Consider the following 24,587-nt stretch of genomic DNA (forward strand, 5'->3'; position numbering starts at 1 on the left):
ACAGTCCTCTCTTCGCTATCAGCCTTGCCAATCATACTTGCTTTCTTATTGTGGGAAGCAACGTTTCAGTAGTAAATGCAAAATTCCAGTAGAAAATACAACAAACTAAAGAACTTCCAGTGGAAGTTTCTAATGAAAGAAAAAACCAGTTCCACCAAGAAGTGTAAGGGATGCAACAGTGAGTTCACGACTGCTTACAGAAGTGTCAAATTATCAATAAAACCCAGTTATTAGTTTGCATGGTTTCCCAATGGGTCGGTTAGCTGGTATAACATCTCTAGTCTATACACAGTACTACTTACAGTTCAAAAGTTAATCCCAGTGTTCTCTGAATGTCATACTATAATTAAGATACATCCTGAAAATATTTTTTTCTTTTTTTGGCAATCCTTGTCACGGGCATGCAGTCAGATGGGACACTAGTTTGCAGCAGCCATTGTTAGAGGCCTGATGCTTGAAACTATTCCAGTTTTCATTAAAATATATACTGATTACCTGTTCTTTAGCTATCTCTTGCTTTGTTAGAGTTAATTGGAATTGATTGGCGTATTTGAAGTAATCTAGGAAGAACCTCATGCTCAGGGACCAAAGAAGTTGCCAGGACTAGTACCAGAAATCAGTTCTGATTTTTAACATGCCTTCTAGCTCTGCATTTGTCTAAAGACAGATTTTCTGTCATATCATTACTGGTCATATATTACCATGAAGCAGGGTTTAGGATTCATGCATCATGAATGAAATAACATGCAGATTGTTTTTGTATCTACAGGGTCGAACATGCTTGGAATTTACAGCTACTATACTGAACTTGAGCTGTTGTTTGTAATAATTGTAAACAGAGTAAATTATGTATCCCTTAATTTAGGAGTACTTTTTAAAACTCTGGGATCCTTTTCATAACACCATCCTTTAAATATGGATGGATGTATCGCAGGTGAGCATGACAAAGGCTTGTGTCTGGTAATGCTGCTAAGGAAGTGAGAAGGTGCAAGTTTTCTTCGCTACTTTTTGTACTGCTTAGAAACAAAATCAGCACAGACTTCAGTAACTTTGTTCTGTTGCTGTTCTGTAGTAGAACTGAAGAGCTATAGCTCAAAAAATATTTTTTGTTGTTTTGGTTTGTTTGTTTGTTTTTTTAAACGGACCCTAAAATATGGAGTTGTGGCTGACAACCTGTAGTTGGCATTAAGGTTAATTGCTCTAGGTACAGGACAGAGAAAGGACATTTCTTTTAATGTACATTGTGTAAGTGTATTTGTCACATGCCTCTGGGTTTCATACCTTGCATATGTCTATCAATCTCCTGTTACATATTTTCAGCCTTAGATGACCTCTTAATACAAGAATGCATTTTTATATATTTTTCGAAACTGAACTTAGGGACATGGTTTATTGGTAGAGTTGGCAGTGCTAGGGTGACAGTTAGACTTGATGATCTTAGAGGTCTTTTCCAACTTAAATGATTCTATGACTCTTGTACAGCATCTTCCATGTGAAACGTGATCATGCTTTTATCCTACCACAATACTTGCTTTTTGGCCCTTCATCAGTACATGTTGGTGCATATCCATTTTATCTATTTTTCATGAGTTTAAATCTTAGTTCATAAGTCAGTATATTTTTTGTCTGTCTCATTTCTCCTTGACATCTGTTCACTTCTCGTGATATTTTTTTTACCTAAGCTTTATGTGTTTAAATGATGATGTCAAAAGCTATGTTAAAGAGAAAAATCTACTGAAGACAATTTAGAATTACTTGAATACATTATTTTTTATCTGCAGTATAGTCTTTATTGAACACTAATTCCTTTTTACTAAACTCTTTTTTTATACCTAAAAATAACAAAATTTGCAGTATATGCATTGGAATTTACCAAAAGTTAAAAATAAATGAGCACTGAGAATTAATGTGTTAGGTGTTCTGTAACTTCAATACCGGTTGTCAGGTTGTTCTTCCTAATGATACTAGCAAAGCCTTTTTAAGCTGACTTCATGATGAAAATATGTTGATTTGACCTCCTTATATTCTCCCTTGAGTCTCTAATGAATTGCTTCTGAACTGCATTTGAGTGGAGTGGGAGGCAAGTGTATTTGTTCAGTCCTACTGAACACCCTTGAAGGAGAAGCAACTGATAAACTTGTCATAGCTTTGAGTTCAAAACCACATTACTGGAATTCAACTTTGGACCTTTCTGCTCTCCAAGAAATGCTTCTTCCTTTGAGACTGAAAAACCTGTTGCTATTTGTGAGCTAAGCAGTTGGACTAAATATAGGACAAAAGCATTAAGGGCCCTAATGTGCAATTCATATTTTGTATTTGAGCTGTAAAGGATGACATTCATGCTTTCTATGTTTTTAGAAAGAAATTACGATTGAACTTAATTTCTCTTAACCTTTTTGTTTGTTTTCTATGTAGATGTCCATACTGAAGCAGTACAAGCAGCTCTTGCAAAATACAAAGAGAGAAAAATGCCCATGCCTTCCAAGAGACGGTCTGTTCTTGTGCACTCTTCAGTAGAAACATACACACCTCCAGGTATCTATTGAGTTAACGTATTTAAATGTTGCCAGGTAAACTTGTTATCAAAACATAAAAGAGCAAGTTGCAGTGAACTTTTTCCATATTCATAGCTGTATTTGCTGATAACCATGTGTTGCCTGGATTTGTTCTTTGATGTCTTTCCACAAAGTTTTTAGTGTTTCATCTAGAGATGCTGTAGCTAATAAAGATACTCTTGAAAGCTACAAGAGAGTGTGAGCAGTTGCCATTTCTGTTCTCTTACATAGTCTTACTTGGAAGGAGAGAATCTTGGCAAGTATGTCAGAGTTCTAAGTACCTTATTTCATGTTGCATAAGATTGTTTTTCTTAAGAATTAAAAAAGATATACCAGGGTCCATTAGCTTGCAGAATACTCATCAGATTGTTTCAATTGTGAGCCATTTAAGCCATTCAACGTCATATGCTATAATTGTTCAGATTGTTTAGGTCAGGATGTTTCCTTAAATTTTTTAGGAAAAACGATAATCTTCCTATTGCCTCAGAATGAATTCTCTAGAGGTTAAGCAAATCTTTCTCCAGATACGTCTTGCTAGCAAGCCAAGTTTTTTGGGTCCGGTATTGTATACAAAGAAGAGCTTAGCTCTTAAGCTGTGAATGTGCTTTTGCCATTCCTAATATGCCCCTAGAGTAGAAGCACGCTGACCTCTAGTGCCCTTCTCTATCAGTTCTATTTCTTAGTCCTGTAAAAGAGCAGATCTGCTGTGCTGCTCTGTTGCTTCCTGGGCTCTATTTCTTCTGTCATTTACAGGAAGTTCCAATTTTCTTTGCTAGTTTCTCAGTTGTTGTATTTTTTTTGTTTGTTTGTTTTGGGTGGGGGTATCTCTGGTTATTTCATTAGTTAAAAAAATAATAAGTATCTTCTGTAGTCTTAAATCGGATCTTTCTTCCCCCTTACAATTTCCCTTTAAGACAGGTTAAGCTATCACACTTTTTGATTAGATTATACTACTTCTTGTATACTTGGATGCCCATAAGGACAATTAGTGCAGTAGGGTGGTTATCATGTTATTGAGTTTTCTTGTGTACAGAGTGTTTATGTATATATGAAGGTTATTGTGAATTGCATAAAGTGAAATCTTAGAGAAAATTTAATTATAGTGACCATCTGTATATTGAAGCTTCAGGAGGGAGGCTGTAAAGTTTCTGTTTATAGCTTTTGAAAGCAATATTAAGTTTTACTGTCCAAAATAAATTCCGATGTTACAATCAGTAGTGCATTTGTGCTGCTTCACTCTGTCCTTCTGTCATTCGTGTAGTTTGCCACATCACTGTGTGTTTGGAGTGAGGTGTATCATAATAAGAAAAGAACATGCTGTTATTCTGCCTAAGATTTCCTCGCCGAGGCGATCGGCTCTGGGGCAGATGCGTTCTGCAGTGGAGTGGGGGATCGAGATGGGTGGGGCTTTTTTTCCGGCATCAAGGCCACTTGAGGCAGCTGAGGGAGCCGCAAGGACCGAGCAGCCCTCGCGAGGGAGGCTGATGAGGCATAGGCAGAGCCGGCAGTGGCAGGCCTTTCAAATCGGGCATTGCCACCATTTTGTAGCCACTCGCCGAGGTGATTGGCTCCGGGGCAGATGGGGTTAAAAGTTGGGTTAAAAACTGGCTGGATATCTGGGCCCAAAGAGTCGTGGTGAATGGAGTTAAATCCAGTTGGAGGCCAGTCACTAGTGGAGTCCCCTAGGGCTCAGTACTGCGGCCAGTTCTCTTTAATATCTTTATCGATTATCTGCATGAGGGGATCGAGCACACCCTCAGTAAGTTTGCAGACAACACCAAGTTAGTTGTATGTGTCGATCTGCTCGAGGGCAGGAAGGCTCTGCAGGAGGATCTGGATAGGCTGGACCGATGGGCTGAGGCCAGCTGCATGAAGTTCAACAAGGCCAAGTGCCGGGTCCTGCACCTGGGGCGCAACAACCCCAAGCAGCGCTACAGGCTGGGAGATGAGTGGCTGGAAAGCTGCCTGGCAGAGAAGGACCTGGGAGTACTGGTTGATAGTCAGCTGAATATGAGCCAGCAGTGTGCTCAGGTGGCCAAGAAGGCCAACAGCATCCTGGCCTGTATAAGAAGCAGTGTGGCCAGCAGTTCTAGGGAAGTGATTGTCCCCCTGTACTCGGCTCTGGTGAGGCCGCAGCTCGAGTACTGTGTTCAGTTTTGGGCCCCTCGCTACAAGAAGGACATGGAGGTGCTCGAGAGAGTCCAGAGAAGGGCGACGAGGCTGGTGAGGGGTCTGGAGAACAGGTCTTAGGAGGAGTGGCTGAGGGAGCTGGGCTTGTTCAGCCTGGAGAAGAGGAGGCTCAGGCGTGACCTTATCACTCTCAGTAGGTACCTTAAAGGAGGCTGTAGCGAGGTGGGGGTTGGTCTATTCTCCCACATGCCTGGTGACAGGACGAGGGGGAATGGGCTAAAGTTGTTCCAGGGGAGGTTTAGGTTGGATGTTAGGAAGAACTTCTTTACTGAAAGGGTTGTTAGGCACTGGAATGGGCTGCCCAGGGAGGTGGTTGAGTCGCCATCCCTGGAGGTGTTTAAAAGACGTTTAGATGTTGAGCTTAGTGATATGGTTTAGTGGAGGACTTGTTAGTGTTAGGTCAGAGGTTGGACTAGGTGATCTTGGAGGTCTCTTCCAACCTAGATGATTCTGTGATTCAGTATACAAAAAATAGCTGGCATCCAGAAGCTCTGTTGGGAGAGAGAAGGGAGTGGGAGGACAGCTAGACTTCCCTGTCTCCCTTAGCATTTAAACTAGAATCTCCTGGCAGTTTTTTGAAGAAAATCCGAGTATTTCTTTTTTGGATACCTTCAGGACAGATTTGGAGCAGCTCTGACAGTGTCCCTACCTGCTCCATCTTAGGTTTGTGTGCTGTATTAAAGGATCAAAATCCTGGGGGCTTGAGAGAATCTAGGTGAAAAATGTGATAGCTTCCCTGTATATAACGTGGAGAAGCTGTGAGGTTATGTGATCAGTGCTCATCTGCACACCTTCAAAGGAGTACAGACAGTAGTGGTAGGTTGAGGAGCCTGAACAACACCTTGCCCCAGCTACTCCCAGACCCATCCCAGAAGTCACCAGCATATCACAGATCCACCTTCACGAGCCCACAGGAGCACAGAGAACAGTGACAACGAAAACCCAAATCAAGTATTCAGAGGAAGGGTTCACCCTGTCCAGGCCCCTCCAGGACTGTCCCTGGAGAGCCTTGGCTCTGTTGTCCAGGCATGAAACCTATCAAGTCTGGTCAGTACAAGAGTACCTTCTGGTCTTGGAGGGCATGTGCTGCCGGGGGTATGGGACACATTATGGCATGCAGGGAAAAGGCATTTTAGGATTGCACAAGATTTATTATAGGCGTTTAGGTGAGGAACCAAAAGTGGGGGAAAGGATGGATTCGGGTGATTTGTGGAGAAACAAGTATGGGGAAAACAAAGGAGTAAGGAGACTTTAAAAAAAAAAAAAAAAAAAGGCCAATTGTATAAGTGGTACGCTTCCCTGGCTATGCCCTGCACATGACCAGTGTTGTCTGTCCTATCTTTTACAATCTATTTCTATTGATTTTTCTGGGTGAAGGGCTTCCTGTTCAGTGTGCGGGGAAAGGCTGAGGTCTGGCAGCTGAAGTTGGACCATGGGTTGGGGGACTGTGTGCCTGGGTGCCAGCACCTGGAGGGACCAGTGTGAGTGGACTCAAGTGTCATCAGTGAGTGGGACCACAAGTCACTCAGGCCTGTGTGTCCATGGTGCCAGCAGCAGGAGTGAGAGCCTGAGAGCCAGCCACTGTGCTGGGACCAGCAGCCGGAGGCTCTGGGTGCCACTAACCAGAGAGATCAGACTGAGAGAAACCAAGCACCATCCCCTAGCGTGGGACTCAGGTCGGAGGCCTCTGTCATCCTGGAAAGGAAGCAGAATGAAGCTGTGGGTGCTGCCAGTGTGTGTTATCTGTGTGGCCAGCAGTGTATGCATGCATGTGGTGTCTACGTGTGCTCTCTGCATGTGTCTACTGAGAATACATGCTTGAGCCTCAGTGCTGCTTGGACCTGGGGCATGGAGCTGTGGCAGCCTCGCCCCTCTTGGGTTAGCAGATTCAGCATTGTATATTTTCCCTTAAGAGAAACCGTTTATATAGCTGCAGTCATATCAAATTCCAGCCTCCTTTGTTGTCAAGTGTGGTTACAGAATATAGATAATCTTCTGTGAAGTACCCTGGTTAGGAATGCAGCTGGATTTACCAGTTAAAGAAGAAGAGAATTTTTGGCTGTTTCTTCTTGGGGGCAGGGGCAAAAATGCAATCAAACAGGAGCTGATAGAATGTCATCATCTAACATGTCTGTCCAAGTGGTTAGCGCAAAAGTAAAAATAGCCAGTCTGGGCTTCAGTGGGATACAGAAAAACCCTAACCAAATTATTGTGAAAGAAGAATAAAGTGTTGTCTCTGGGATCTGTTGTGCAGCTTATAAGAGAAGATAACTTGTTATGAGATACCCTTAGAAGAGATAAGACAACTAGATATATTACTGTACCATGAGAGATCAGGCCATTCAAAAATACCAAGGAGTTGCTTCAGCTGCATCAATTCACAAAAATAATTGTCTTTTTATGGGCCTTATTTTAGAATCACAGAATCATCTAGGTTGGAAAAGACCTTCAAGATCATGAAGTCCAACCATCAGCCTGATCTGCAGAGCCCCATCACTAACCATGTTCCTCAGTGCCATATCCACGTGTCTCGTAAATAGCTGCAGGGATGGGTACTCAACTGCTTGACCACACTCTTCCTAATCTAACTGTGCGGTCTGCTTGACCACTCTTCCAATCTAACCTCCTCTGTCACAATTCTAGACTATTTCTTCACATCCTATCACTTTTCACCTGAGAAAAGAGACCAACACCCTCCTCCCTGCAACCTCCTTTCAGGTGGCTGTAGAGAGCATTGAGGTCTCTCCTCAGCATCCTCTGCTCCAGACTGAATACTTCCAGTTCCCTCACCCACTCCTCACAAGCCTCACTTTCCTAGTCCCTTCATCAGCTTCATTGCTCTTCTCTCCACAAGGTCAAGCAACTCAGTAGCTCAGTAGCCTTCCTGTAGCGAGGGGCCCAAAACTGAACACAGCATTTGAAGTGTGGTCTCACAGTGCTGCATACAAGGGGACAACCACTTTGCTAGTCCTGCTGGTCACGCTGTTTCTGATGCAGACCAGGCTGCCATTGGTGTTCTTGGCCACCTGGGCATGCTGCTGGCTCACATTCATCCAGCTGTCGACCAGCACCCCCAGGTCCTTTTCTGCTGAGCAGCTTTCCAGCCCCTCTCCCCGGAGCCAACACTGCTGCAGGGAGTTGATGTGACCCAACTGCAGGACCTGGCACTTAGCGGCTGAATGTCTTGCAGCTGGGCTCAGCCCACTGCTCCAGCCTATCCAGATTCCTCTGCAAAGCCTTCCTACCCTCAAGGAGATCACCAGTCCCACCTAACTTGGTATCATCTGCAAACTTACTGCAGGTGCACTTGATCCCCTTATCCAGATTGTTGATAAAAATGCTGAACAAACCTGTCCCCAGCATTGATTCCTGGAAAATGCCACAGGTAGCCAGATACCAACTGGATTGAACACCATTCACTGTGAGCCTTTGAGCCTGACCATCCAACCAGTTCTTCACCCAGTGAACTGTCCAAGCCATGAACAGCCAATTTTCCCAGGTGACTTCTGTGGGAAACAGTGTCAAACAGTGTATTTGTAAAATTAACTCAGCAAGAAAATTGCAAAGAACCTAACTGGCTTTGAAGCATCTAATTTTACTGTTGAGCACTAGTAACAAAGTTTTTTACTCTGGCAAGGAAGTTATGAGACTTGCTGGATCTGGTCAGTCTTCTTGAAAATCAATAAATCTGTCAGCCTGTATTTGCTGGTAAAGGTTTCAAGAGATAATGTTCTGTAAACATTGTCATGTTACCAGAGTGCATAGAGCTTTATTTAAATGTGAGAGCTGGGCAAAAGATTTCAGAAGTCTCATTGCTCACAGCCCACACGCTCTCTGCACCTGAATGGGAGGCATTGTACTACCTACCCTGAATTATCCTTTTTAATAGTGCAATAACCATGAACTTATGATGGGTCAGGAGTTCCACATGCCTTTGTTGTTACTTATTTTTGTGAGTTCAGATCTCTTTCAAAATAATTTTACTAGTTGATTTAGCATGCTGAGTAAAACATTTTTTTTCCCATTTCACATTACTGGGGATGTGTAGACCTGAGCCAGTAAGCCACTACCTTACAATCATTGTATTTGCAGAAATGAATGCAATTAAAATCAGACATTGTTAATACTTAATAACTGAAACGTTGTTACATATAGTCACCATCCATCACCAGGAAGGAAGCATTGTGTTCTAGTTACAGTGTTAAGTTCAAAACAAAGTCCCCTGGCCAGTAGTAATGGAAGTGCTTTTATTGTCTGTCTTTCCAAAAATTTTGATGTGCTATTGTTTATGCCTCATTGAGTCTCTCATCCTTCCCATACACATTTCACATGATCAGAACTTGAGATGTTGTCTTGGTACGTGTTTGGTCCCTAAGGCAGTGGTTTCTGTGGCTATCATGGGTAAGCTCCCAGACAGGAAGAGATGCAAGCCAAGTACATAGCATTCTGTCCACAGCACACTGAGAACCAAGATTTAACTCCTGTGATTGTCGCACAGCCAGATGTTACCTGGCTACTTTTCTCTTCCTGGTATAATTGTTTTAATATTAGGAAGTTTTTACTATGAGTATTTCCATTTCATATTCAGTTAATACTTTACATTCTTTACATTTAAAAGTTTTTTTTTCCTCTGCTTATATAAGATATCTGAAAGTGTAGAAATTTTAGAGAGACTTTGTTGAACTTGTAACTGGGTAATGGACACCATCAGAATATGTATCCTCTGAGAAACCTGTGTTTTTCTGTACTTTTGTTTCTTACTCTGAAGTGATAATATACCACAAATGTGTTTTGTTTGTTTTTTTTTTTTCAAACCTGACTATAATCCTATTTTGTTATATCTTCCTGGAATTGTTTATTTTTGCCTTCCGCCTAAAAGAAAGGGAAGGTTGCAAGCACTAATGGGCTGGTTTGGCTCCTCTCCAGGGGCAGATGGAGTCAGAAGCCAAAAACTACAGCGGTCGTCCACAGAAATATAAGGCGCAGGCCCAGGAATGGTGATCCACAGCAGTATCTTCTCAAAGATCAATTGTTTGTGTATATTTATTTAAAGCTTGTCATATTTGACTAGGGATGGCCAAGTAATTAGAAATTTGTGGTTTTAACTTTGAAACGGCCACTAAGTTAAACTGGATTTCTAATTTTGTGTTTTCACACTATTTAAGAACAATTATTCTAGAGCTGTTGGAAATATACATATTCTTGAAAACAGGAAGTTAAACACCTGGTGGTTGAAAATTGTTCCCAAAGATGAGGAAATGATTTTCAGTATGGCTTCAACAAAATTTTGCTGTGAAATTATATATTGCTTAATCTTCTGTGTTCAGTAGATTTAGAAAAATGCCAAAGCAAAGGCTGCAAGTTTCTGAGGTAACCAGTTATGTTGCCCAGGAGCTCTGTGTCTGGAAATGACTCTAGAGTACAGCAATGGACACCTTGTCATTTTCATCAGTTGTTGTTTTTTTTTTTTTTTTTTTTCTCGTGCTGACTTCTTCCTGCAGTATCTTTTCTAAATTATTCTCACCATTCTGTGTGACTTAAAACCACTCTGCACAAACTGACTTGATGTGAGCTTTATCAGTATACGGGCAACACATTGTTTTAGGAGTTTCCTTTTGATTACCGGAATTGGAGGATGTTATGTTGAGGATCAAGTTCTTAAAATACTATAGTTTCTTTAGGAAGAGACTGAACATCCAACTTAGTGTGTTTTGTGGCAAGCCTCAGTTTCACGTTCAAACAATTTTGACAGGAGATCTCAGACTGAAAAAAGACAAGATGTCTTTCTTTAAAAAGTTTCTTTTTTTCACTCAAAGTCAACAGATTTTTTTAATATATTTAAAAATATATAAAAAGACCTTTTTATTTGCTTTTGAGTAGATAAATATAGAAAGATTGGATGAAAAAGGGAAACTTAGAAAGATCTGTGAATAACTGGATGGTGGTAATTAAAATGGGAACATTTCATCAGACTTCTAACAGCAACAAATATATGTCTACAATGAAAAGATTCTTTACTAAGCATTTATATATTGCTCACATTAATATCACTTTATATGGTTGAAATCCATGCTTTTTAGTTCCCTTATTTATTCTTAGATTAATGAAATGACTTTTTCATTGAACTTTATAGCACTGTGGGTTTTTTTAGTAACTAGTTAAAAGAAGTCAGAAGAATCTAAACATGAAAAATACCCAACATGTTATTTCAGTTTGGATGAGACTTCACTTTATCTGTTTAGAACATAAATATTCCATAAGCGTGGTATGCTCACTTAGCATGGTTAGTAAGTACACTAGGTACCTTAGGTAGAAGGTTTTTTCAAGCATTATGTCTTTCCAAATACAGGAGTTAAATGAAACTTTCATTCATGTGTTTTCTTGTTATAACATGTAGAAGTTGTTGCATTACACTGAAAATGACAATAAGCAGGATTTGTGCATGTGAATATACCATTAGCTTAATACACGCATCTCATGTGTAGCACATGAGAACACTATGCGAAGAACATGGAAAAACTTCATGTTCCTGTCTGTTGGGTCATTCCTACATTACATGCCTGTCATCGTTATTTTAATCACAGACACATCGTCAGCATCAGAAGATGAGGGCTCGTTACGTCGGCAAGGGCGGATCACCTCCACTCCGTTCCAGAGCCATTCCAACGTAGAGCCCTGGCTTAACCGTGTTATTCAGGGCTCGTCCACCTCATCCTCTGCATCCTCCACCTCATCTCATCCAGGAGGGAAACCTGCTGCTGCTTCCAATACTGCTACTGCCACCGCTGCTGCCACTGTGCTTGCAGATCTCATGGCACACACCCAGCTAGGTCAGTAAAGAACTGCCTGTGTGGTTGCAATAAAATCTAATTAAAAATCCCAAAGCAGAGCTAAATGCAAAAGTCAGGTATGAATGCTGTGCTTCACGAGGAGATATCCACAAATAGCCTTAAAATGTACAATCCACGGACCAGGTACGCATGATATATGTGTATTTTAATTTAAACCAAACCAGTTGTTCACGAGATCTGAACACACATTCTCTTGATAAAATGCTTAATTTATCAAGAAGCAGAAGTTAAATTTGTAGTTGTCTAAAAACTGGAATTTCAAAAGGATGATATTCTTGGTGCATGCTTTCTGATCAACATGTATTTACACTAGAGAATATTAGTTGGATTTCAAAGGCGACTCGATTGGTAAACATCCAAAAAACAAGAGAAACATCCAGAATCTTTTGGAATTTTATGAAATTAGAGGTACTAACAAAGCTAAATTTCAAGCTAAAACGTGATTTTCTTTTAATTAAAGTTTGTCATGATAAAATTTGTCCTTTATTATGGGATTAGAGTGAAAACATAGAAGTGCTGTTAAGCCGAAATGTAAATGTGAGTTTTTTCTCAATCTCTGTAACGCTGAAGGTCTGGAACTTCATGTTACCTTTTTTTTTTTTTCTAAATGCAGAACATTAGTCTTGTGCCGGTGGAATATTTGGTAGGAAGGGAGAAAGGCCATCTTTTGTGCTGTGGAAATGATTTTTATAATATTTTTGTACACTGTGTAGTGAAGAATGACGGTGGATTTCTGTGTGTGCAACAGATGCACAGTAATGTAAAGCTACAGGAAGGGACTTAGTGGCACAGTAAAAACTTTGTATTTCAAATAATTTATCTTTTTTTCAACATAATTTAGAAAACCTAAGCACTACACAGACTCATAGAATGGTTTGGGTTGGAAGGGTCTTTGAAGACCATTTAGTTCCACACGCACCACACCACACTCACTTCCCTCCCTGCCATGGGCAGGGACACCTTCCACTAGACCAGGTTGCTCCAAGCCCCATCCAACCTGTCCTTGAGCATTTCCAGGGCTGTGGCATCCATCTTCTTTGGGCAGTCTGTTCCAGTGCCTCGCTACAGCCAGTAAAGAATTTCTTCTGAATATCTAATCTAAACCTATCGTTTTTTTTAGTTTAAAACCATTACTACTTGTCCTGTCACCACACTCCCCGAAAGACTCCCTCCCCAGCTTTCCTGTGGGCCCCCTTTAGGAACTGGAAGGACACTATAAGGTCTCCCCACAGCCTTCTCTTTTCCAGGCTGAACAACCCCAGCTCTCAGTCTTTCTTCTTAGTCTTCTTAGGAGAGGTGTTAGGAGAGGTGTTCCAGCCCTCTGATCATCCTTGTGGCCTCCTCTGGACTCAAGCTGCTGTGAGCCTCAAAGCACGGTACATGATGAAGTTCTTGTGTTTTTAGTGCTATGCAGTGTGTATCACATGCATTATTCCTGATGGTTTCAGATTTTGGCAGCTTTAGTACTCACCTTCCCCCCATCCACCCTCTTCTATCTCCTCCCCCTGAGCAGCACAGGGGAACAGGGGAATGGGAGTTGTGGTCAGTCTATGGCACTTCGTCTCTGCTGCTCCTTCTCAGTCACTCTCTGCCCCTGCTCCACGTGGGGTCCCTCCCACAGGATGCCGTCCTTCCCGAACTGATCCTGCGGGGGCTTCCCACAGGCAGCAGCTCTTCAAGAACTGCTCCAGATATGGGTCCGTACCATGGGGTCCATCCATCAGGAGCACTCAGCTCCAACCTGGGTCCCCCACAGGCGGCAGCTCCCCCTAGACCCCTGCTCCTGCGTGGGCTCCTCTCCATGGGCCGCAGCCTCCTCCAGGCCACATCCACCTGCTCCACCGGGGGCTCTTCCACAGGCTGCAGTGTGGAGATCTGCTCCATGTGGGACCCATGGGCTGCAGGGGGACAGCCTGCTCCACCAGGGGCCTCTCCACAGGCCGCAGGGAACTGCTGATGCCTGCCTGGAGCACCTCCTGCCCTCCTGCTGCACTGACCTTGGTGTCTGCAGAATTCTTTCTCTCTGTTTCTCACTCCTCTCTCTCCCAGTTGCTGTTCCCCAGCAGTTGTGGTGTGGTTTTTTTTTTGTTGTTTTGTTTTTTTTTTTTTTTGGTTTTTTTGTTTGTTTGTTTTTCCCCTTTCTTAAATGTGCTCTCACAGAGGCACAGATAATATCACTTACTGGCTCAGCTCTGGCCAGCAGCGGGGCCCTTATCTAACATGGGGCAGCTTCTAGATTCTTCTCACAGAGGCCATGCCTATGGTGCCCCCACTACAGTGGGGCACTTTTCTAGCTTGTTAGTAATAGGCAATAAATCTTACTAACTCCCTACTCTGAGTCTCTTTTGCCCGTCATGATAATTGTTGAACAATCTCCCCATCCTTATCTCAACCCTTGAGCCCCATGCATCGTATTCTCTCCCCCTTTCTCTTTGAGGAGGGGAGTGAGAGGTTGTGTTGGAGCTCGGCTGCCCACCTGAGTAAAACCATCACATTAGGTCAGAACTTTTCTAAAGTCTTTGAATCTTCAGTATAAGGTTCTTCTTTAGAGATCACTTTCTGACTGATGTCTAGCTTTTAGATTTCTGTATTGTATATCATACTTTTTTTTTCTTGGACTACTGCCTTCCTTTACATTTATCTCTGTGCCTTCTAATCGGTAATTGAAAGGTACTTCAGTGTAAATCCAATTAACTTTAGTCCCCAAGTTACAAGTCTGTTCACAGATGCTTTATCAGCTTTTCTTTTTATGTGCTTTGTCACAGTATCTCTAGATGATACAGATTAATTTCATGGATTTTTATGGGCATACATGAATAAAATGCCTAAATAATTAATGAGGCTAATGTAATTTTCATCTGAGCATAAATCCTGAAAATTGGAATTACTCCTTTTACATGCATAGAAATAATTTTGCCTTCTCAGGGCAGAATTGCGAGGAAGGATCTGTTCTCTGCTGTGTGTAGGATAAAGTACCTGTGGACAACAGAGCTGTTGTTCATAAGCACCCCTGTCATTTTTTTTTCTGTGATTAGGGACATTGATTTGCATGAAACTTGGCTCTGAGATGCTTGTGAAATACCTGAATGCTGTAGAGCAGCACCTCCATGTATAGTTATTTTATGCGTTTGTTTTCAGTTGGGATGATTGTTTTTTGTTTGTTTTCCAAGAATTTTCATTTTCTTGTGTGATTTCTTTGAACTGTTCACAAGTACACAGAACTTCTGTATCTGTTCCCAAATAGCTTCTTCCTTGTGTTACTGTCTGTGCATCTAGTTGCAGAGCTTCTATGTTTCAAAAATCCGTCTTGAATATGCGGATGGAAGATTGCTTTTTGCCCAACAGGAAAGTGCATGGCAAAACCCATATCCTTTCAGCATTTCAGCTTCTGACCCAAGTGCACCAAGTTGCGTAGTGTGTGTGTGTGTATTGTTCTCTCTCTCGATTGTTATATTTGTATCCATATGCACATGATGTCAAGTGCATGGAATAGATTTATGCTCTGAGTCACTTTAATGCTTAGTGGTTATGACATATTATATGCAGAATGGTATTTTGGGGATTTCCACTGATAAAGTGTTCTGGCTTAGCTGTGTTGCCATGTTTTCTTGTTACTGGTTTTAACTCCCACCTTTTTCGGATCAAGTGATATTTTGTCCTTCTTGTATCTTTACCCATAGGAAAGAAATTTGTGGTCCTTGCTTAGTACCTGGCAAGACAGATCTCCCTAGTACAACAATTGTCATTGCAGTGATGATGGCTGAAAAGTATGAGAATGGATTTAACATTTTCTTCTGGTGATCCCACTAAAACTGCTTAGAGCTGTATTGGTGGTTTGTATTAAGCTCTGGAAATCTGTGAACAGAGCTAGAAATACTTTTTATGTTAGCGCTAATCAATTCCTCAAAAAGAGTGGGTTAATACATGTATTTCCCAGCATTGCCTTTATCTCCCTAGGCTTATTTACCTAGGCTATCTCCCTAGGGTTCTTACTGCAGAATTTGTGGCATACAAAGGTTCTTCAAGCGTTCTATCACTGGCAAGCTGTGTGACCGCATCCAGTTCTTCCAGCACAGTGCAGCATTGTGTTCGTAAGATTTTTCCTGTTACAGTTCTATTCTTATTCATTAGGATTCTGAACATTTCAGGCCTCCAATTCTTGATAATAGTACTTCAGGTGTTCCTTATTTGAACACTTCTTCCAAATACTTGAATATCTTAACCTGTGATTGCGCACAAAATCATTCCATAAAATAGGTCACAATTTTGGGATGACAATACTTGCTAGCATTCTTTTAGTAGTACAGAAACGCGATGCAGTTCCAAGCAATGCAGGTTCTTGCCTCAAGGTTGTTTAAGGTGTTTCTCGAGCCCCTTGAGTATATGAGAATTTGAGAATAGCCCTGTTTTCCCTATGTAAATGTACATTATAAAACATTTAAATATTAACTGCTTGTATCACACACCATTGAAATTAAACAGCTTGTCATGTCAGGCCATACCACATCATGCCTTAGGAAACCCAATGCTTTTTCTATTGTGAGCAGCGGTGCACAAAACGTGTGAGGAATAGCAAGAAGACTGTAACAAGAATAGCAAGAAGGCTGTAACAAGCAACTTTGGATGTACTGAGTCTTAACGTGACCGATGAGTTCCCATGTCATTCTTACATTTCTACAGATAATCACTCTGCACCTCCTGATGTAACCACTGGTCTGGTGGAACACTTGCATCATGAGCGACCACAACTAGCATCAGTACGAGGAGTTCCCAGAGGCTTCAACAGCAGCATTTTGGAAACTGCAGATGGTGATTGTATTATAAACCTCCCACCTTTCCATCTATGTCCCTTTTTCTGAATAAGCAGATGGATAACATTGTGTGTCATAACCCCTCCAAAGCTCTGCAGTACTATGCTGTGTATGTCAGACTGCAAAAGGAAAGGAAGCTGTTTTGCATTTCCCATGCTCTGCCACTGGGAAGCCAGTGGAATCCATGTCACCATTTCAGTATATTTTTATAGTAAAAGGCAGCAAAAGCCCTTTAATCTCACATTTTAAATATGTATTGTCTCAAAAAATCAAATATAAACAAACATGCATTGTTAAATGCTATTGATTATAAATAAGTATACCACATATGCAAATGAAAATCAGCATACAACATGGTTTTGTGTTGTGGTTGTTGTTTGCTAGCAGTATAAAATATTGAAAGATTCACTTATTTTTTCCAAAGCTCTTTATTCCATTTTCACACTTCAGTACTGACTGAATGTAAAATGTAGATTAAAGTATGAGAAGGCATATGTATCAGTCAGATAGCTAGGAAACAGCATTGTTTTAAAGGACTGTGGTGATTTTACACTGATGCCTAGCTAAACTCCACAACGCCACTCTCTCACTCCTCCTCCTGAAAGGAACAGAGGGATATAATACCATGAAAATAGTCTCAAGGGTTGAGATAAGGATAGAGAGATCACTCATCAATTACTGTTACAGGCAAAACAGACTCAGCATAGGGAGATTAATTTATTGCTTATCACTAACGAACTAGAGCAGTGAGAAACTAAAAGCAAACTAAAAACACCTTCCCCCCTCATCTGCCCTCTTCTACCTCCTTCCCCCAAGTGGTGCAGGGGAACAGTGAATGAGGTTTGCAGTCAATCCATAATACTTCATCTCTGCCGTTCCTTCATGGTCTCTCTCTTCCCCTGCTCCAACATGGGGTCCCTCCCACAGGATGCAGTCCTTTCTGAAGTGATCCTACATGGGCTTCCCACAGGCAGCAGCTCTTCAAGAACTGCTCCAGATATGGGTCCATACTGTGGGGTGCAGTACTTCAGGAGTGGACTGCTCTAACACGGGTCCCCCATGGGCAGCAGCTTCCCCCAGACCCCCTGCTCCTGCGTGGGCTCCTCTCCACAGGCTGCAGCTCTGGCCCGGGGCCTGCTGCTGCGGGGGCTCTCCATGGGCCACAGCCTCCTCCAGGCCACATCCACCTGCTCCACCGGGGGCTCCTCCACGGGCTGCAGTGTGGAGATCTGCTCCGTGTGGGACCCATGGGCTGCGGGGGGACAGTCTGCTCCACCAGGGGCCTCTCCACAGGCCTCAGGGGAACTTCTGCTCTGGCGCCTGGAGCACCTCCTGCCCTCCTTCTTCACTGACCGTGAAGTCTGCAGAATTCTTTCTCTCTGTTTCTCACTCCTCTCTCTCCCAGCTGCTGTTCCCCAGCAGTTGTTTGTTTTTTTTTCCCCTTTCTTAAATATGCTCTCACAGAGGCACAGATAATATCACTTACTGGCTTAGCTCTGGCCAGCAGCTGTTGCACAGCAGTTTTTGTTTTGTTTTGTTTTTCCCCTTTCTTAAATTTGCTCTCTCAGAGGCACAACCAACATTGCTTGTTGGCTCAGCTCTGGCCAGTGGTGGGTCCCTTTCGGAATCAACTGGAGCTGGTTTTTCTCTAACACGGGGCAGTTCCTGGACTCTTCTTGCATATGCCAACCGCCATAGCCCCTCTGCTACCAAAACCTTTCTATGTCAGCCCAATACAAACAAATAAATCTGTGTTTGAAACTGTTATTTATTCAAGCTTTTTTTTGTTTGTTTTTCCAAACAAGCTACTCATTTTGAGTAACTCTTCCATCTGAAAACTATACTGAGCTTTGAGTGACGTTGTCAGCAGTGTGGAAGCTTATATTTTATTGTACGTTTATTAATACATGGTAAGTAATATCTTTTCTCCTTGACAGGTGTCCCAGTGAATAGCAGGGTGTCCTCTAAAATCCAGCAGCTTCTAAATACCTTGAAAAGACCAAAGCGCCCACCTTTGAAAGAGTTTTTTGTTGATGATTTTGAAGAACTGCTAGAAGGTTAGTTTTCTTTTAAATAAAAATTTCACTCTTTGTGTAATCAATTCAAGAAAGAACTGTTATGTCTTAACAAGTATTGTTTTCGTCCTTTCTTCTCCCACCAAAAAAAATTGTGATAGAATTATGATATATGACCTTTCTGTCTCTAATATAACAACAACAGAAAAAAAAGCTAATCTTCAACTCAACACTCCTACTCAGTGTACTTGTACTCTGTTTACCTCCCTTGCTTTGGAAAATCTGATTCAGCTCAGTTTGGACCAGTGTGATGAGCTGGTGAATACTAGAGACAGTGATTTACATATATTTGGAGAATTTCTATTCACGCCTTTGTTAAGAACTACACTGGGAGATTCAGAAATTGTATCATGTTTTGTGATGGGCATACAGTCACTTTTTGCTGCAGACATTCTATACCTGGTCTTACGGTAATCAGTGAATTTATAGTGGGTACTCACTGGAGTAAATCAAGGCATAACCAAAGTGTAACTGATGACAGGATGGACCTCTGGAAGCCTCTGACCAACCTGCTGTTCAAGGCAGGTCTGACTAGGTCAGGCTGCTGAGGGCTGTGTCTAGTCAAGTTCTGAGTTCTCCTAAGACAGGAATTCCATGGCCTGTCTGGACACTGTGCCAGTGTTTGACCAGCTTCACAGCAGAAAAAAGGGTTTATGTATATCTGGTTGGGATTTCCAATGTTCCAGCTTTTGCCTTTTCTGTCTTTCTTCCATCACAGTGCAGCTCTCTGGAAGAAATCTGTCTCTTTTTCCATGTCCTCCAATTAGGTAGCTGTAGACAGAAGTAGGATTCCCTCCTTAGCTGACTTTTCTTAAGGTGAACAGTCCCAGGTTCTGCAGCCTCTCCTCATATGTCATTGGCACCAACCCTGTAGTGACCTTAGTGTTTCTCCAGTGGATTCCCATCAGTGCATGAATGTCTTTGGGAACCCAGAATCAGAACAATACTCTCCAGATAGGAGAGCTTTTGATGAGTTACCAACACAGGGAAATAGTTCCTCCTCTCACCCTTCTGGCTATATATATGCCTGTTCACCAAATAGCCCAGGATGCCTTTGACTCTGTGCTATGAGAGCACATTGTTGACTTGCATTCAGCATCTTTCTATGAACACCCCCCACCTCTTGTTCTGAAAAGCTGCTTTTTAGCTGGTCAGTGCTGAAATATGCTTAAATGAAAAAGGTTACTTATGTGTGACTGGAATTTATTACGATAACATTGCTTGCATGTGTGTTAATACCCTCTTTTTGGAATCCAGAATGTTTCATGATATTAGAGGTTCAGAGGAATTAAACGCCTAGAGGGCACTGTGCAATGTCACATGTACTGTATGAAAGTATAGTGCTTGTTTGTACTCTGTAGATATTGCTCAGCTAAACAGTTTCATTTTCTGTTCTGCATGCATATGTCTAGGCAGAAAGAAAACACAGTCACTTACTGATATTTAGCCTTCTTTAAAACCAGCAGCATCACTTAATGTTGGAGAATGATTTTTGCTCTTAAGATTAAATAAAAATTTTGTTCTCAATGCTACATTCTGAGCAGCTGTTAGTAGATTCCCTACACTGTTTATTTGATCCTTTAGAATAGGAAGTTACTGCAGTTCTAGTATTTCCCTGAGGAATTTTCCGGCAAACTTTTCTTGAAGTGTATGAAATCAAGCAAAATTCTCTGTGAGCTATGCAATTTTTTATTAGTGGATAATCCATACCAGGAACATTTCAACTGACTTGTGTTTCGAGGTACTGTAACAGAAGCATAGTGTTTTTCTTCATCGCCTTTTGAGAATATGGTGCAGTGAGAATGCTTGTTCATTTGGCACTGAAGGCATTCTTTCTGATGATGATTCTTGATTTGGAGTAGGCTTTCATTTAAATAGATATGCAGAACAAACAGAAGAAAATAATATCCTCCCATAGTAGAGAAAAAGTGAAGTCAGGATTCAAATTCTGTTCCTGTGGCCAGCTTCTTTGAATAATGTGGAATCAGAACTACAAAGTGATGGTAATTATTTTTTGTGAAGCCAACAGATGATTAGCATGGCATCATCATAAAGCAGGGTACAAGCAGTAATAACTCTGAGGAAGGATGAGAACGGTTCATAGAATTATCTTTTAAGTGTAATTTGCACTTTTGGTAAAGATTGACATTCTGCCACTTTACTGTTCTCCGTTTTTAGTGCAACAGCCTGACCCAAATCAACCAAAGCCTGAAGGAAATCAGATGAGCGTTCTTAAAGGTGAACCCTTAGGTGTGGTAACCAACTGGCCACCTTCTCTGCTGGCTGCCCTGCAGCGCTGGGGAACTACGCAGCCGAAATCCCCGTGTCTGACTGCTTTGGATACAACTGGGAAAGCTATTTATACACTTACCTACGGTAGGTATTGGTGAAAACTGTAAGAAAGAATTAGGTGTTCATTGTGAAATGAACAATTGGCTTTATTTAGGAGGGGCTGACTGTTCAGGACAGATCATTTGAGATTTCTATTCAAATACAAGTTAAAAGTTCATTGTATATGAAAAAGAATTTTGAAAGTTAACAAAGGGAAAATAATAACATCAGTTCTTTACAAGTGGCTATTTATAATATAATATATATATATAATATATATATATATAAAATATATAACAATTTTGCTTAAAAAAACCTGCAAAAGAAAGCTAAAAAGAGACTGATGTAAAATAGAAGAAAGTAGCAGATGACTACTAATGGACTCTTAAGATTCCCAAAGAAGATAGAATGCTTCAGTGTGCATGTATGTTCTTGCATATCCTTTTAGAGAAAACTTGTACTTCAGGATATTATTGAGGGAAGTGAGACTTGACTGTATCAGCGAACTAGAAAAATGACAGTAATTGTGGGTTTTTTTTGAAGGTAATCTTATCCCTCAGGGTAGCTAACTCTGCAGCATGTTGCTTACATTTAATCACGCAGTACGTTGGAATATTTAATTTTCTTGTTTGCATTCTTGCAGGTGAAGTATGCTTAGGGAAAATATAATTGAGTAGGTGCATTAGTTTCATTACCTTGCAGAGGAACTTTAAGAAAGTGAAAACTGTTTAGAAGATCATGTTTAGTTGTATGTTTAAAAAACAAAATGAACAAACAAAAATAAAAAGAAGCCAAGTTCTAAACTGTACTTGGACTCTGCCAACTTCTCTGGGCAGATCACAAAGCCATAGTATTTATTTTGATGAACTTGAGTCCTGCACCTGTTTTGTGTTTTTGTTGTGTGTGTGTTTTTTTTTTAATATACATATATATAAAATTTATAATATATAAACTTACATATATAAGTTACACAACAAAAAAAAATGTTGAATTGAGGAAGTTTGAAACTGACAAACACAAATTAACTGATGGTTGCTACATGGTCTGAAGGGATTGAGCATGGACAGGAGTCTGAGACACCATACTAGAAAACTGTACCAAATGCATGCTACAGTGTGGCTCCCTGGGTTCTACATGCTTTAATTTGCCATTAACAGTGGAAGGGTTTTGCTGCTGCTTAACTTTTTATGAAGAGTTGTTTGTTTTAATAAATACTCTTCTTCTTTTTGGAGGATTATTGAAGATTGTCTTTTATACTGCGTCAAATAAGTAGTTAGGTTTTTGTCTTTGTATTTAATAGTTTGGATGCATTTTTTGTTCTGAATTATTGAAGGCTGTGTAGATGACTATTGAGCACTGAACTGGCATTTCACAGGGCTGGATATTATGGCATTTATTCGTACCCTTTGTTTCTTAAATTTCAGTTATTTTTTGGCCAAATTAGGATTTTTGTTTTTATACCAGGCAGTTTGATTTCTCTAAGAACCCTTAATAAGGAGTCTTACTAGTTTTTTTTTGGAAATGCACTTAGGTTATATCAACCAGACTATGTGTTTGTGTGTGTGCGTGTGCACTGATACCTTGGATGAGATCAGCAGGTTTCTGTGGTATGATTGCTTTTGCAAAAGCAGTGTTCACTTTTCCAGAATACTTGTGTGACCGCTAATTCTGTTCTCATACAACCAACTCGTGCGTATTAAAGCATCGACATTTGCCAGCTAAATGCTGCGATTTTAGCCTCTATTTCTTTGATTTCTGCATCATCTTTAGGCAAACTGTGGAGTCGGAGCTTGAAGTTAGCATATACCCTGCTAAACAAGCTAACCACTAGGAATGAACCACTGCTGAAGCCTGGAGACCGGGTAGGTTTGTTTGAGGTGGTCTACATGGATAAAATAGTGTGGAACAGTTTTAGCTAAAGAAAGCTTTGTAATACTGTGATTTTTAATACTGTATTATCATAGCATTCAGTATTTCTGCTCCTAGTTTGTGACCCCAACAGTGTTATGACAGTTTTTTCCCACAACCTTAAAAAAACATCCCCCTCCAAATAACAACAAAAAGCATTTCATGTTTTTTAATGTATTTTTGTAGGTAGCTCTTGTATTTCCTAATAGTGATCCAGTTATGTTTATGGTGGCTTTTTATGGATGTCTCCTGGCAGAACTTATTCCTGTCCCAATAGAAGTTCCACTAACCAGAAAGGTAGGCAAATATATTCAAAGTTTTTTGGCTTCACAAATGAAGTGGCGCAGTCCAAATCTTAAATGGGATCCCTCAGACCCTGCACTTTTGAAAGCAGTATGATGCATCAGCTAAATTACTAACTCTGCTTCTCAGTAGTTTACCAACTGTAAATACATGCTATATGTTCATAAAATGTATAATATTTAGAGAAGGGAGAAAAATCTATGAAGCTAAGAAGTTAGCTATTTTAGGATGTATACTTGTAGATTTATTTTTTTTGAAAAGATGTGTGAAATTATTTCTCGAAATATAACACAGAAATGTGGTATTTTCAGCTCCCAGTCTAAGTAATGGGAACAGAGACAGGCAGAGACATCACAGTTTTGCAAATATGTGGATAATCCCACAAATGTTGAAGTTATTAGAAGAGGTGTGAAGTCAGGCCTGAAAAGCTACAGGCTCTGTTCTTCAGTGCCTCAGGACTCAGAGGCAGCATAAGACCAGCTCTGTGTTTTTGCCAGAATATATGAACTTCCCTGCAGGGTTCGAGAAGCATGCACAAACATTGTTTTGCTTCTATTGTTTGTCAGATCTACTGCCAAATAGTTGGCACTAAGCAAAAGTTGATGCATTTTGAGTGTAAAGTTCAGTGCTAACAAAAAAAAAAAATCTTTTGACCTAGGATTTTCTTTTCCTGTGGTATCATTCGTCTTAATTTCAAAACATGGAAAAGTTGCAGTAAACTGTGCTAAAGTGTGATTTATTACTAAGTTTGCTAAAACATTGTTTCTCTGTAGGATGCAGGCAGCCAGCAAATTGGATTTCTTTTGGGCAGTTGTGGAGTAACACTAGCTTTAACCACTGATGCTTGTCAAAAAGGCCTTCCTAAAGCTCAGACTGGTGAGGTAGTTACGTTCAAAGGTATGTTTCTGAGCTACTCAAGTTTCTTTATGGGATAAAGGATGTGTATATTGATTGTTGGTGTTAAGCCACCTCTTTGAGATTGCTTGCATGTTTCTAGCTTATGTATAAAGAAAAACTGCCATAATTGTCAAGAGAGTACTTAGTGCTTCTTCTTCCTGTCAGGGGTGTGATGCTGCAGCCTTTACTTGCTACCTGTCGTTATCCCAGAGTACTGGGGGGAAAAAGTATTTTGGAAGTGTAATGATACTAACTTTTTTTTTTTTTTTTTTTTAATTTGAAGGTTGGCCTCGTCTCATTTGGTTTGTGATTGATGGGAAACATCTGGCAAAACCAGCTAAGGACTGGCATCCGCAAGTACGGGATGCCAGTGCTGAGATTGCTTATATTGAGGTGATCCAGTATAATATGCCTAACTTATTGTTACACTATTCCCATTTATGTCACAGCACATTTTCTTCCTTTAATCTTCTGATGCTACAAAAAAGATGACTATAATATGTATAATTGTGGAACAAGAGTGTTTTCCTCAAGGTTACCAGGAAAACTGGCGTGTGAGTGGTTATACTGGCATTTTGGGATCCCTGGGAGAATCTGTTTAATTGGGGTAGAGAAATGGTCAGGTTTCCTATGGTATTAGACTATTTGCTGAACATAAATGCATCT

General features: G+C 40.8%; 1 protein-coding gene across 9 annotated transcripts in view; it reads left to right on the forward strand.

Annotated features, from left to right (window-relative positions):
* Positions 1 to 24,587, forward strand: part of DIP2A (disco interacting protein 2 homolog A) — a 114,654-nt gene that overhangs the window by 49,448 nt on the left and 40,619 nt on the right. For 5 of the 9 annotated variants that reach the window (XR_010832618.1, XM_067000009.1, XM_067000010.1 and 2 more), the window contains exons 4-12: positions 2,416 to 2,535; positions 11,330 to 11,575; positions 16,277 to 16,405; positions 18,345 to 18,464; positions 20,661 to 20,858; positions 22,584 to 22,675; positions 22,908 to 23,018; positions 23,798 to 23,921; positions 24,205 to 24,314. Coding sequence is in view for 8 of the 9 variants with exons in the window: in XM_067000009.1 (XP_066856110.1) it covers positions 2,416 to 2,535; positions 11,330 to 11,575; positions 16,277 to 16,405; positions 18,345 to 18,464; positions 20,661 to 20,858; positions 22,584 to 22,675; positions 22,908 to 23,018; positions 23,798 to 23,921; positions 24,205 to 24,314 (1,250 nt within the window). In the remaining variant the exon portion in view is untranslated. The remainder of the gene's footprint in view (positions 1 to 2,415; positions 2,536 to 11,329; positions 11,576 to 16,276; positions 16,406 to 18,344; positions 18,465 to 20,660; positions 20,859 to 22,583; positions 22,676 to 22,907; positions 23,019 to 23,797; positions 23,922 to 24,204; positions 24,315 to 24,587) is intronic. The other 4 variants (XM_067000012.1, XM_067000007.1, XM_067000013.1 and 1 more) reach the window with 2 other exon arrangements.

Source organism: Anser cygnoides, chromosome 6 (genome assembly GCF_040182565.1).
Source record: "Anser cygnoides isolate HZ-2024a breed goose chromosome 6, Taihu_goose_T2T_genome, whole genome shotgun sequence".
Lineage (NCBI taxonomy): Eukaryota > Metazoa > Chordata > Aves > Anseriformes > Anatidae > Anser > Anser cygnoides.